Source organism: Hipposideros armiger, unplaced genomic scaffold, assembly GCF_001890085.2.
Source record: "Hipposideros armiger isolate ML-2016 unplaced genomic scaffold, ASM189008v1 scaffold_384, whole genome shotgun sequence".
Lineage (NCBI taxonomy): Eukaryota > Metazoa > Chordata > Mammalia > Chiroptera > Hipposideridae > Hipposideros > Hipposideros armiger.
In genome coordinates, this window is record NW_017731734.1 from 759,457 (window position 1) to 772,662 (window position 13,206).

Sequence of the window (13,206 nt, forward strand, 5' to 3'; positions counted from 1 at the left end):
ACCACTCAGGTGCTTACTGGCCCAGAGGTGCATCTAGTCACTCTCACAGGGCTCAGAGCTTTGTTTAATTGAAGATTTCTGGCAGCAGGAGGCCCTTGTTAAATTAGCTTAACAAATCACCTGCCAGCTCACAGTTTTTTTGTTCTTTGGCTGGAAAGGGTCACAGTGACATGGGAGCTGCAGATCTGACTTCCAGCACTTTGGTATAGAATGTACAGTGGCCTGCAGGAAAATGGCTTGGAAAACTGAGACCACTGGTTTAGGATGACAGCAAGATACAGACAAGGGCTCCTGGAACATGTGTGTGTGTCCAAGGTTGGTGATGCAAGGAAAGTTTGGTGATGCAAGGAAAGGGAATGATGTGTTTATAGAAAATGTGGTTTGATATTAGTCATACCTTGCTCATCTTTTATAAAAATATATAGTTCTTGGAAGAAAATGATTTACTAATACTACCAGTATATCACTTCTCCCAAGCTTACTAAGGAATAATTTAAAGAATTAAGGAGTAATCCAGTCTTAGTTAGGAATGTATGTTGGGCTGTGTGTCCAGTAGATTTTGTTTTGATCCGTAATGTAACTTTCAAGAACTGTAAAATGTCTAACACTTTATGCTACTTGCAAACTAGCAAGTTAACCTGCTACAGTTTCATGGATGCTGGCAGAAGACACAAGACCACTGGTTCAGAGACAAAGAATAGTTTATTACTCACAGTAACACTTTAGCCGGGGCATCATCATTTTTGTGCTGGTTGCCAAAGGGTGACATGAAAAGGCCAAATGATACCTCAACCTACTGTGGATTGCTTTATAAGAGAGAAATCAGAATCTCTTATAATGGGCATAAGCATGCCTTCTCTTAGCTCTGCTGGGAAACAACCTCTCTACCTTCCAATGCTATTCACTGTGCAAACATTTTTAAAGCAATAGTCTTAGAACAAAGGCAGACAGTGCCTCTGCTGGAACTCCCCAAAATGACCAGTTGCATTCACTTTAAAGGCTGCCTGCAGGGGTCGGAGTTGTAGCCCTGGGCCAGTATAGATATGCTAATGGATAATATGGCCACTGCTGCACTGGCCTCAGTTAGCACCATTGTTTGTGTCCTTGTTACTGACAGTGTAGTGCATGAATCAGCAGCATCAACAGCATCTGGAAGCTTGTTGGAATTGTAGAGTCTCAGGCCCCACCCTAGACCCAGTGAATCAGAGTCTGTAGTCGAACAAGCTCCCCAGGTGATTCATATTCACATTAAATTTTGAGAGGTACTGCTTTAAGTCATTCTGGACCCAGACAATCTAGGGCCACAATACCAAGCCATAGATGGCACAGTCTTATGAAAAAGACTATAACTGGGGCCATCACATGTTTCTATTTATGCCTGTTGTCCTAGTGCAGTTATTGTGAGAGCTCCCTTTCATTTCCAAAAGTGCCCTCTTGGTTTGAAAGACACGTTATATAAGCGTGACACTGAGAACACTTGCCTGGAGAAACTGAGCCTGAGGTACAAGGGTATCCTCTTGATGATGAAGGTATCCAAGGGGGATATATGTATCTTTAAGGAATGAAGAAAATACTTGGAAAGAAGAAAAATGTACTGAAATAGTGGCAGCTCCCATATTGACCCCAAAGTTGGCATAAAATCCTTTGACCAAGTGGTCATCTCTCACTCTGCCTTGTATGGCAGTTCCTATATTCTTAACCTTGCCTGCATGTCTTTCCTGTTTGCCTCTTTTGTCTTGCAGAAAATCCTTCCAACATCCACTTTATTGAGCAGCTTGGTGGGATGGAAGGGCGTCTCCCAGGAACAAGCCTGCATCTCAGCACTTCCTTTGCCACAGGCGCTGTATTTTCTGGCAGTTTCTTGGATTCCCTCCTGGCCACAGTAAGTGCAGCTAAACTGAGGAGCCTTCCGGACCAAGCCCCTAGCAGAGGGGAGAGTGGATGGCTTAGGGCATCGGTAAATGATGATAATGTTTCACAATTCTAAATTCTCTTTGATTTTTTAAAAAAAGCTTGTTCACGTACAATATTTCATCTTTTCTCACAACTACCTGACAAAGGCAGCCAAATCTTCACATTTTCAAAATTAAAAATGTAAGAGCTGGAACACTTCATACCAGGGGGATTGAGCAGGTGAGCTGCAGACCACCTGCCTTTCAGCTTCAAGAGCATCTCGGCAGACCCAGCCCTTTGGTAGCAGAGCTCAGGATATACTATGTTCTCTTCTCTCTAAAATATCCCTCAATATTTAGACAGAAACCAGCCATAAAGAGACATGAAGTTCAAGGGAAAAGCTTTGGCCTTTGGTGGTATGAGTTTTGTTCATAGATAAGTCAAATCTCCCTCCACTTTGCCCCTCCCTTGGGGTGGATTTTTGACTCCGTGGCTGTTTTTTTAGCTCTCAGCCCCTCTTAGCCACGGAGTAGATCCTTTGTATCAATTACAGGATTTCCATAAATAGAATTAATTCATTGTACAAATGCCTATTGAACAGCTACTCTGTGCAGGGCACTATTCTGGGTGCTGGGGATACAGCAGTGATGAAACAGACAAAATTCTCTACCTATGTGGAGCTCATGCCTATGGAAGAGATTGACATAAACATGGTAAATAAGGATATGTCAGATAAGGTGTGTCAGATAGACATAAGGCTAAGGTGATGAGAGATAGGAAATGTAGGGTTTGGGGGAGGGGCTGCAGATTTCAGTAGCGTGGCCAGAGAGGACAGCACTGGGAAGGTGGCACATGCATCAAGTCTGGAGGAGGTGAGCGTGCACACCATTCTGACCTTTGAAGAAGAAACTCTCCAGGCAGAGGAGAGAGGGCAAGGGCAGTGAGGTGGGAGCAGTCCTAGTGTGTTCAAGGAATTTGACTAAAACTCACAAAATCTGTGTGTGCTCACTACTGAATGGCTGCAAGAACTCCTCCAAAGGAAATCCTGGTAACCCACTGCCTCACAGGCCCCTCCTGCTGGGATTTTCCAAGGGAAGGGCTGCACAATGGCTGAATATCTATATACAGATGCTTAAATGCACAAGGCTCTAAGAACAGTTTGACAAAGTCTCTGACTCCTGGAATCCCATGTAGAAGAAGCATTATTCCTGAATGTATGGGTGCCACAAAAGTGGAGTTTGCACTTTTAGGGGAGTGTGGCTGGGACACATGCACCCCTCATGGCATGAGTACCGTTTGGTACTGAGGAAATTAAGTTGCCCTGGGCTTTGCCCCCTAAGCCTTGGGGGAGGGGGGCCTTGTAAATCCCATCGAACTCTCAGAGAATGCTATATCAGTGGTAGTTTAACAAGTTGGTAGACTGAATTTCCTAAAGGGTTAAGCGGCATTTAGCCAGGGAGAGATGCATTGGAGGGGATCCTTTTCTGGGAAGGTGGCTCTGTCATGGAGAGGGTTTTGAAACATTGTCATTGACATGTCAGTTACCTTGCCTGTAATTTATGACTCGTGTATCAGGCAGAAAGTGTCTTTTGATGAACTGGACCTATCTGCAGGAACATTTTTGATGACTGTAAGTCCCAGTTCTTTTCAGAGATTTCCTAGATGGTAGGCAGCTTTGTGCCTTAAATTAAACTTGAGCTTTAATTAAACTCCGCTGGCCCACATAGGTTGGAACAGTCACAGATTCTGCTTAGAGTTGGTGGGAAGAGCCAAATGGGCAGAGAAGGGCTGAAAGAGTAGAAATAAAGACAGATGAATACATGATAAGCTTAGGAAACATGAACTTGGTAATAGAGTTGGCACCTGGGCTTCTCATCACTCACACCATACTACTTTTCCAATACATTGATGTTGAAACTCTGCTTAGAGGGGCCTGTATCCCAGAATGCTCCAGAGATGCTGAGGAGTCAGGCAGGGAGGGTGAGACTAGGAGGCAACCACCCACCCATGCCCACCAACATCATCCCCTCAGTCAGAGCAACCTTACTCTCATCTGTGCCGTGTCTGAGGTCCCTGTGTAAGATCTGATTTGGAGAAGGATTTCTGCATTAAGAAGACTTTGAAAACCACTCCCTAGAGGTTAGACTGCCTGACAAACAGAGAGACATAAAATAAAAGAACCAGAACTCTGTTCTCCTCTTTTCCGAGACAGATTTCCAGTTTCTGTCAGGAGTCCTGTGTGGGAGAGAGGAGTCAGCCATTCTGCCCCAGTTTGCATGTCCTTTCTGTCCCATAATTGCCCCTCACCAAAGAACATCTTCCAGGTTTGGCTCTTCCAACCTGCTGCCCAGCCCAAAGCATCAAGAGATGTGTTTGCAGTGCTGCACACTCAGAGGTTATAATTAGAAATAAAATGTTTGTTTCCCTGATGCCCATAATATACAGTAAGTCAAGGCTCACATTAGATGGATTCAAAACAAACTCCTTCAGGAAAACGGCGGCTGACACCTCAGCAGTTTCTGAAACAAGATGAGATCACTAGTCTATTGACTCCAGTCTTGGTGGACTGTGTTCCCAACCTAATAGTAAAGGGTCCTTTTCCTTCCCATGAGAGCTCAGAAAACTCAACAGTGTGTCTCCACCTTTTCTTCCTAGTCACCCTTGAGAAACACACAGGAGAATGAACATGCAAGTCCTGGGGATAGAACAAAGCCTGAACAACGTGGTGTGAACTTGTCACTGCTCAGAAATAGTGAAGTTTTATTTCAGATTTTCATGCAATTTTCTTCCTTCCATCCCCTGATATACCTGTGATTATTTTTCAACATAAAATAATGGATTTCCCCTCCAAATCCCCTGGTTCATTTGATACTATGGCTCCAAGTATCCTCTAGTATACTACTGTAAACTCCTGCCCCCGTTGAAGAAACATGCCTATAAGGCATAATTCAGATTGACTTTTAATCCTCTATCATTTCAGTGCTATAAAAATTAAAATATGGAGGGCCGGCCGCGTGGCTCAGCTGGTTAAGAGCTCGCTTGGGAGCGCCAGCTCTGAGCAGCAGGGCCGTGGTTTGGATCCCAGTGACACTGCCCTCTACAGCTAAGATGATGAACAACAGCTCAACCTGGAGCTGGGCTGCTGTGAGTCGCCAGTGACAGCATAGGCTGCAGCGGGGCTGCAGTGGGCTGCCATGAGCTATGTGAGTGGCTGGCAGTCAGCATGAGCAGCCGGCAGCAGGTGAGAGCTGCCGTGAGCTGCTGTGAGAGGCCGATCAATGACCGGCGACTGATTGCCTCACCCGGGAAGAGTACAATGATCATACCAACATGGGTCAGTGAATCGACATCCTCCACAACTAGACTGAAGAACAAAACAGCAAATTGTCTACCTGTCTGTTCCCCTCCCCCAATTCCCCAATAAAATCTTTAAAAAAAAATTAAAACATGGAGAGGCACTCTGGCCCATAAGCAGGATCCACATATAGCTTTACAACAACAGAACTTCAGAACTGGCCATGAATTAGAGAGCATTCTCCTTTATTTATAAGGAAAGTGAGGCCCACAGAAGTTACATGACTTTCTCAGTGTTACTCATCTGGTTTGTTGCAGTTTTTCTACCATATAGTCTTATTCTGAATTAGAAGTATTTCTCAAAGAATGTTTGGTCATAAGGCCTTTTGAGATTCTCAGAATAAAAAACAGCAAGTGGATAAGATGTTAGTATCTATGTTATTAATTAATATTCTAAGTTATAAGAGAGACCTCAAGCTTCACTGTAGCTCATAGTTAAAACCCTTTGGGCTGCAACATTTTCTAACATTGGAAGTCTAAATTCTAGTCAATCATGTTATATTTCAATTTTCATATTTCCTTGAAAAAGAAAAAAGAAAAAAGGGGAGGAAAGAAGGAAAGAGGGTGGGAAGTGGAAAGGAAAGGAGGGAGGGAGGAAAGAAAAAGAAAAAGACCAATAAGGCCAATACCACAGAACCCCAAATGATAAAAGTATGAGGTGAACCCACAGGGTAAGGATGACATGTAAATCCTATTATTTTCCCCAATATAGAATTGCAATCCTTTTGATGTTGAAACCAAAGAAATGATATGTTCAAAAGCTAAGCCTCTCTCAGTTAAATATGTAAAGTGCATGTTTCCTTAGTCCCTTTAACACCAGGATAATGCTAGAATTTACTCATTTTCTTTAATCAGTGGCAAATTATTCTAACAGCATTGTTCGATCACTCTACATTATGGCCACTTGTTCTTAAATGGAATGTGGCTCAACCTAGATTTATATCCTCTGTTCTCTCCCGGATTTCAGGAAGCTGATTTCATAAGCACACTTTTGAGTGGTAGCAGGATGGAACAGAGGAGAAATTTAAGGAGGAGGCCATCACTCAGGGGACTCTTCAGTCTGGACAGTAGAGTGGAGGAGGCATTTGAAGTCATCTTCTAACCTGAAAAATATTGTAAAAGTTATATAGATTGTATTATTTCCCAGGTCACCTTGTCCCAATGGCCTCCATGTTTTACTAGCAATATTTTGTTTATTAAAAATCAATGTTCAGTTGCAGTCAGTATTCTTACAGCTTTTGAATAGGGCATGGGTGTTAAATTGACAAAGTGGATCCTCTGAAAGAGCACGTAATTTAGGGAAGTGTTGCTCAGAATATGACCTGAGGACCACCAGCATCAGAGCCACCAGATATGCCCTTTAAATTCCTATTCCCACTACTGTCCATAAATTCTGATCCAGTAGATCTGAGATCGCCGGAATCTACACTCATGAATATCATTCCCGGTGATGCAGATACATGAGAACCAGTGTTGAAGAGAACAGAAGTTAGTAATGTGTGCTGTGTATCTCATTTAATCCTGCAAACAATGTTTAGGGGTAGGTAGGAATTATTATATCAGCTTTAAAGATGATAAGACTGTTGCTGAGAAAAAACACATGAATTGTCCAAAGGTATGCAGCCAGGACGTGCCAGTCCAAAATTCGAACTCAGCTGTGTCTCAGACAAACTACTAAATATTGGGTTGTCAGAAAAGTCATGATGCATGTTTACAATACATGGCACTAGTTCATTTTTGGAAGTACTAGAGTCATTAGCATCTGTTATTGCTATGTCATTTGACAGCTGACAGTTCTAGCTTCATTCTAAAAAAAAATTGAGCAATTTGGTTGAGCTTTTGAGATTTTACAACAAGTTGAAGATGGAAGACCAAACTGCATTTTTGCCATATTTTACTGTTTTACTTCCATAAAGGGGAGAACGCGTGTCAAGCTTGTGAAAAGTTGCATAAAGTTTATGGTGACAATGCTCTATAAGAACATCAGTGCCAACAATGGCTCACGAAATTTCATGCTGGTGATTTTGATCTCAACAACGCTCCTCGGTCAGGGAGGTCCACTGAGGCTGATGATGACAAAATAAAGGCATTGATAGAGTCAAACCCACATTACACGACAGGAGAGATTGCAGAAACATTGAACATCCATCATTCAAGAATTCATGACCACCTGAAGAAATTGGGATAGGTAAGCAAGCTCAATATTTGGGTTCCGCATGAACTCAAAGAAGTTCATTTGACGGGGCATATAAACATTTGCAATATGCTCATTAAATGTGATGAAAACGATTCTTTTTTGAAGAAACTGATAACTGGTGATGCAAAGTGGATTGTTTACAACAATGTGGTGTGCAAACAGTCTTGGTCCCAAAGTGATGATTCGCCTCAAATGAAATCGAAAGCAGACATTCATCAGAGAAAGGTTATGCTCTCAGTGTGGAGGGATTTTAAAGGTGTTGTGTTTTTCGAGCTCCTACCAAGGAACCAAACAATCATTTCAAATCTGTACTGTCGGCAGTTGGACAGTTTGAACAAATTCATCATTCAGAAACATCCAGAACTTGTTAATTGTAAAGGAGTTGTGTTCCATCGCAACAACGCGAGACCACACACAAGTTTGATCATCCATCAAAAATTATTGAAGCTTGGATGAGATGTGTTGCCACACCCACCATATTCACCTGACCTTGTGCTATCAGACTTCCACTTGTTTTGCTCTCTTCAAAACTCCTTGTGTAGTATAATGTTCAATTCATATGAGGCTGTAAATCAGTACCTTGTTCAGTTTTTTGCAAATAAAGACAGGTCCTTCTATGAATGAGAAATTATGAAGCTCACTGAAAGATGGCAAAGGGTTATCGAACAAAACAGGCAATATATCATTGATTGATCTTTGTTCTTTATATAAATAAATGACCTTTGAAAAACATAGACAAAATATGTCATGACTTTTCCAACGACCCAATAGAATAAAAGCTTATAGCCATGGGATCACAAAGAAAGGAAAACTTCATTCTGAGAAGGAGGCCAGCACAGAGTTCACCAAGCTGATAAGAGAGGAACCAGATGTTCTAAAGTAAAGGCACGAAGAAGCAAATGGATAGTTTGAGCAGCTACAAATACCGTTGTGCACTGGAGGGACCATTCTTGGAGGAGATGAGCTTGGTTTTACAGCAGAGGTATGGTCCTGAAGGCTTGAGGAGGTGGATGGCATGATGTGATTTGTTTCTAGAGAATCTCTCTGGAAGCATTTTGCATAATGGATTGCAAATGAGAATAAAAACAAGGAAGACTAGTAAAAAGGTCGCCATCATAACCAGGCTTTAGAAGTCCCTGAATTTGCAAGTAGAGAAAGTAAGTGCTAAAACTTCTAGAAAAATAACAATTGAAGTTATTCCTAATATATATGTATTCCTAATATATAATATTATATATTAGGAATACATATATATTTTTTAGTTTTTATTATAAATATAATATATGTATATAATATTATATTTATAATAAAAACTAAAATTATTGACTTTTATATAGGTAATATAAACATACTGGAGTAAAAGTTTAACATCACACAAGTGGTACAAAATTTAAAACATTATGTATTTGGTAGGTTTGAGAAAATCTAACGGGTAATATAGTACATTGCTATTTACATGTATGGCAATGCCTAGTCTTCACTGACTGAGGTAAGAATCCTTTGGAAAAGGAGTTTCAGAAAATGGCTAGGGTTATTCAGACTCGAGGTAGTTTCAAAGCAAGAAATTGGCCCACATGTCCTCCTTTGGTTTCATTTCAATGCCAAAGATTCTAAAATTCCATTCATTTATTCAATAGTTATAATCTGTGAAGTACACAATAAGACCTATGGGAAATCTAAATATTAATAAGACCTAAGTCAATACTTGTCCTCAAGTAGGTCACAATCAAAAGGAAAATAAGTAGATTCATATCCAGAAGATTCAAGTACAGATGACAATATCAGTAGTCCCCTAAAGAAAAATCTATAGACATCTCATCCAATACATATTTTTCAATATGTGTTGATGATTACTAGGGTTCCTATGGCCTGACATATTCCTCTGGTCATTTTTGGAAGAGAGGACTTCCTTGGTGCCAGTATAATTACCCATTTTTTATTTCTGTTATAGCGTAAGCCCCAAGGGAGCAAGGACTGGGTCAGCGTTACTTTCTCTGCACTTTGCCTAACTCAATGCCCCACGCAAACTGCCAGCTTTTAGCTGATTTTAATAATAATAATGAGAGACCCTATTTGCACCATCGGGTCCATTTCAAACAGTAATGCCCAAGCAATCTCTAAGATTATACACCTCCACCATTTACATGTTGGCTTTTCTGACTTAACACATGACCTGTCCTTGCTTTCCAGGCATTCTATAATTACCATGTCCTGGAATTAGTTCAGATGTTGGTGACAGGAGGGACAAGCTTCCAGATGGAACAACATGGGGTGAATGACTGCTACGCTGCAGTTATGTCTGAAAGAAAGCGGTGTAAGCTGGGGCTGTTGTCCTTAAAACAAACCATTTTGTCGGACATTCAAGTGAGTCTACTCTTCATAGAATTTCCCACTTCCTTACCTCTCTGAGTTCCTGAAAATGGTCCAGGCTATTTGGGTTCCAAAATGACCCGTAGCACAGAAATCATAACATTAGTAACAAGAAATCACTACAACTTAGAGTATTTTATAATTTGCAGTGCATTTTCACATGTGTTATAAGAACTCCAGGAGGTAGAACAAGCAGTTGTTACTATCCCCGTCTTCCATATAAAAAACCCAAGTCCACAGGAAGCATCAGAGAAGTCCAATAACTTATACCCTAACAAGGGTATTATTAATAAGTGTAATAGCTAATATTTACTGAGCATTTCCACTGTGCCTTTCTGCATTTTTTTCACTTAATCTGTCCAAGGTTTTACGTGGTAGGTATTGTTATTAATCCCACTGAATAGATCAAGAAGTTGAGGCCCAGAGAAACAAGTACTCACCTCAGACCTCATTGTCTGCCAGTGGCAAAGCAGAGCTGCCCCTGAGGCAGTCTGACACAGGTTTGTCCACTCTTCTTATACCTGAACCACTAAAGAAATCTGATCAGGTCAGCTGAAATCAGGCATAAGGATTCTGTGTTTGGATCTAAGAAACACGAACTGAACTAGCCCTGGAAAATGCTTGAGTTTTCTTAGCCCAGTGAGCTGGTGACCAGTAGATTATAGCACGAGAGAAGAGAACCATGATGGCAGATTCCAGTGGAACCTCTGGGCATTTGGGGATCAGAGTAGAGTCTATCTTGGGCACGAGTAATCTGCTTATCAGTGTGGTGCCTTTTTGCTTAGTTGACATTAACATTGCATTCAGCTCTCCAGGGTAATTGTAGGGACAGGCCTTTATTAGGGATCATTTTTTGTTGGTTCAGAGGACACCACCATAAACTCCTTCATAAGGAGCAGCCTCTTCCAGGCCTCTGTGCCTGTGTGTCCTGACAGGTACTGGCAAAAGGCAAGCCCCACGCTCTGTCATTTCACTCCCAGGAACACACAACATTCCAGAATTCCCTCGGTATGGCTTGGTCCTCCGTACTTCTGTGGTTCTGGGCTCCTCGCCTATGGCTGACTTGAGTGATTATGCATGTGTGTCCAGGACAACTGCTGCCAGCAGCTTCCTGTGGGTATCTGAGGTGACAGCGGGCTGGACAACATGTCTGTCCTTCCTTTCTCCACTTGGGTCTTGTCCTCACTCTGTTCTTTACCTTGAGGAGTTGCACACAGGACTGACCAGACCTTTTTTTTTTTTTTTTTTACTTCCCTGAACCCATTAGTTGCTGCTTTTGAACCTGTTGTCCACTTGCAGTGTCCTTGTTGGTTGAAGCCTGAAAGCAATGTCAAGAGCAATGCTCAGGGCTGTAGCCTGCTGTCCAGTGGGACAGGAAAATCACTCTCTGGAGGTCACTTAACATCCTAACTACTTAGATACACTGAAAATGGGATTTTCCAGCCTGTTGCTCCTTAATCGGTAATAAAAACAAGCCTAATGACATGCCACACCACACCCACCAGAGGCTCCTGAAAGACAGAAAGACAAAAACAGTCATTGGGATTAGATGCACAAAGCTCATCGTAAACCTCACTTCCTAGCCACTTGACACTACCACCCTAAAGACCTTAGGAAATACTTTCAGGTTTTCCAAACTTGTACCAAATGACACTCCAAGTAAGTGCTTGTCACTGCAAGATTAAAGTGCCAACAGACATATGTTTTTTCTTTTCTCTCCCCAGCCAAGACAGACCTTTGGGCAAATTTTCTGTGGCTCATTAGATAATTTTGGAATCCTGTGCCTTGGCCTATACCGCATGATAGATGAAGAGGAGCACAACCCCGAGCACAAAAGGGGAGTATGCTGACTTGGGAAGCGCCAGCCCTATAAAAGGCACAGCTGCTTTGTTCAGTGTGAAAGAGGGGTCCAGAACTTAGGGTTGACAGTTGCAAAGAAGAGTGCAGGGGAAGGGGATTGCGATGTAGGAACAAGGATGCATGTACATAAGTGACATGAATAAACCCTGGTAATTAGGATCCAATGTAAGCCATGTAAAAATGGTGTTTCTGCCTCCAGTGAAAATTGAGACAGAGATCCAGATTTTAAATCAGGTGTTTGTTTGTTTGTTTGTAACTTACCCCTTATCCATGACTGTGAAACGTTTTTAAAGCTGAAGACCACTGTCCACTTTGGAAAGATTTGCTTGCTTTATGCTGGATTCATTGGGTAAATATTTACTAAGTGCCTCTTTTCTAGCCACTGTGCTTTGTACATATAAATTATTGGATCATTATGTTTAAATTTAAGTTTAAAGAAATATCAGTCTGACAGTAGTGGGGAAGATAGAGGAAATGTATGTGGAAGGCAGGACGAGAAAAGAGAGTGCAGCCTACAGACAGCCCAGTGACATAGATCCAAAGTATGATTCTCACAGTGGGAATGGACGAGACTCAGTAGAGGAACAGAAACTAAAAATAATAGAGTGAAAATAGATTGATGGAACCTGTTCCAAGAGAAAGGGGAAGGAAGCCAAATCCCTCAAAGTAGGGTAGTCTTGAAGAGAAAGAAAGACAATTTCTCTGCCCCTAGAAGAAAAGAAGAAAGAGAGTGGATGTCAAGACACACATGGCTATAGATGAGAGGGGTGTGCTTAAGGGAGTTTTTACTGGTATTTCTCAGTGAAGTACAAGCATAGCCATTGCCGAAAGAAGAGATGAAGGAAGTATTACAGGGAGTTGAGAAAAAGGTGAAAGTTTACATTAACTACTGAGAAGAATGGAAGAAGAGGCTAATTGCGGATTTGTAGGAGCAATACTAGACTGTAAAGTCAAAGGACAAATGATTGCAGGTCCTGATGAGGTTGAAGAGTAGCTGTATTCTTTCTCTGTCATTCTGTAAGGGAATGGCAGAGAAAGAATGATAGAAGTTGTGGTCAGAGAGTGATATACTGAAGCATAAGATCTTAGAGGTGGGGCATGTCAGGAAATTATAATATCCAGTCTTGGGCTAGGAGATAAAGATCACTGGGTAGTAGAAATCAAAGGAATGTGACTGGATGTTGGAGTTGTAAACCACATGGACACTGCTGGTATGTAAGGTGACAGGGGCACTGGGGTTTGAGAGAAAAAGTATCCCAAGTACCAAAGACCTAAATAAACATGGAGGTCTACAGATGACACTGATGAATCAGGAGGGAGGGTGATAGGGCTGTAGAATATTAACCGCAATGATGGGGGAAAGAGTGATGTTCTGGAAGCAGCATTGGAAAGCATGAGTGATGCGCGTTCTCCCTCCTCTCTCTCTCTCTCTCTCTCTCTCTCTCTGTCTCTCTCTCTCTGTCTCTCTCTCTGTCTCTCTCTCTCTGTCTCTCTCTCTGTCTCTCTCTCTGTCTCTCTCTCTCTCTCTCTCT

At 41.9% G+C, this 13,206-nt stretch overlaps 1 protein-coding gene across 1 annotated transcript in view; it reads left to right on the forward strand.

Annotated features, from left to right (window-relative positions):
• The window catches only part of KCNU1 (potassium calcium-activated channel subfamily U member 1), a 117,866-nt gene that overhangs the window by 103,075 nt on the left and 1,585 nt on the right, over positions 1-13,206 (forward strand). Inside the window, exons 22-24 of the mRNA XM_019662958.1 lie at positions 1,743-1,882; positions 9,635-9,808; positions 11,539-11,649. Coding sequence (XP_019518503.1) covers positions 1,743-1,882; positions 9,635-9,808; positions 11,539-11,649 — 425 coding nt within the window. The remainder of the gene's footprint in view (positions 1-1,742; positions 1,883-9,634; positions 9,809-11,538; positions 11,650-13,206) is intronic.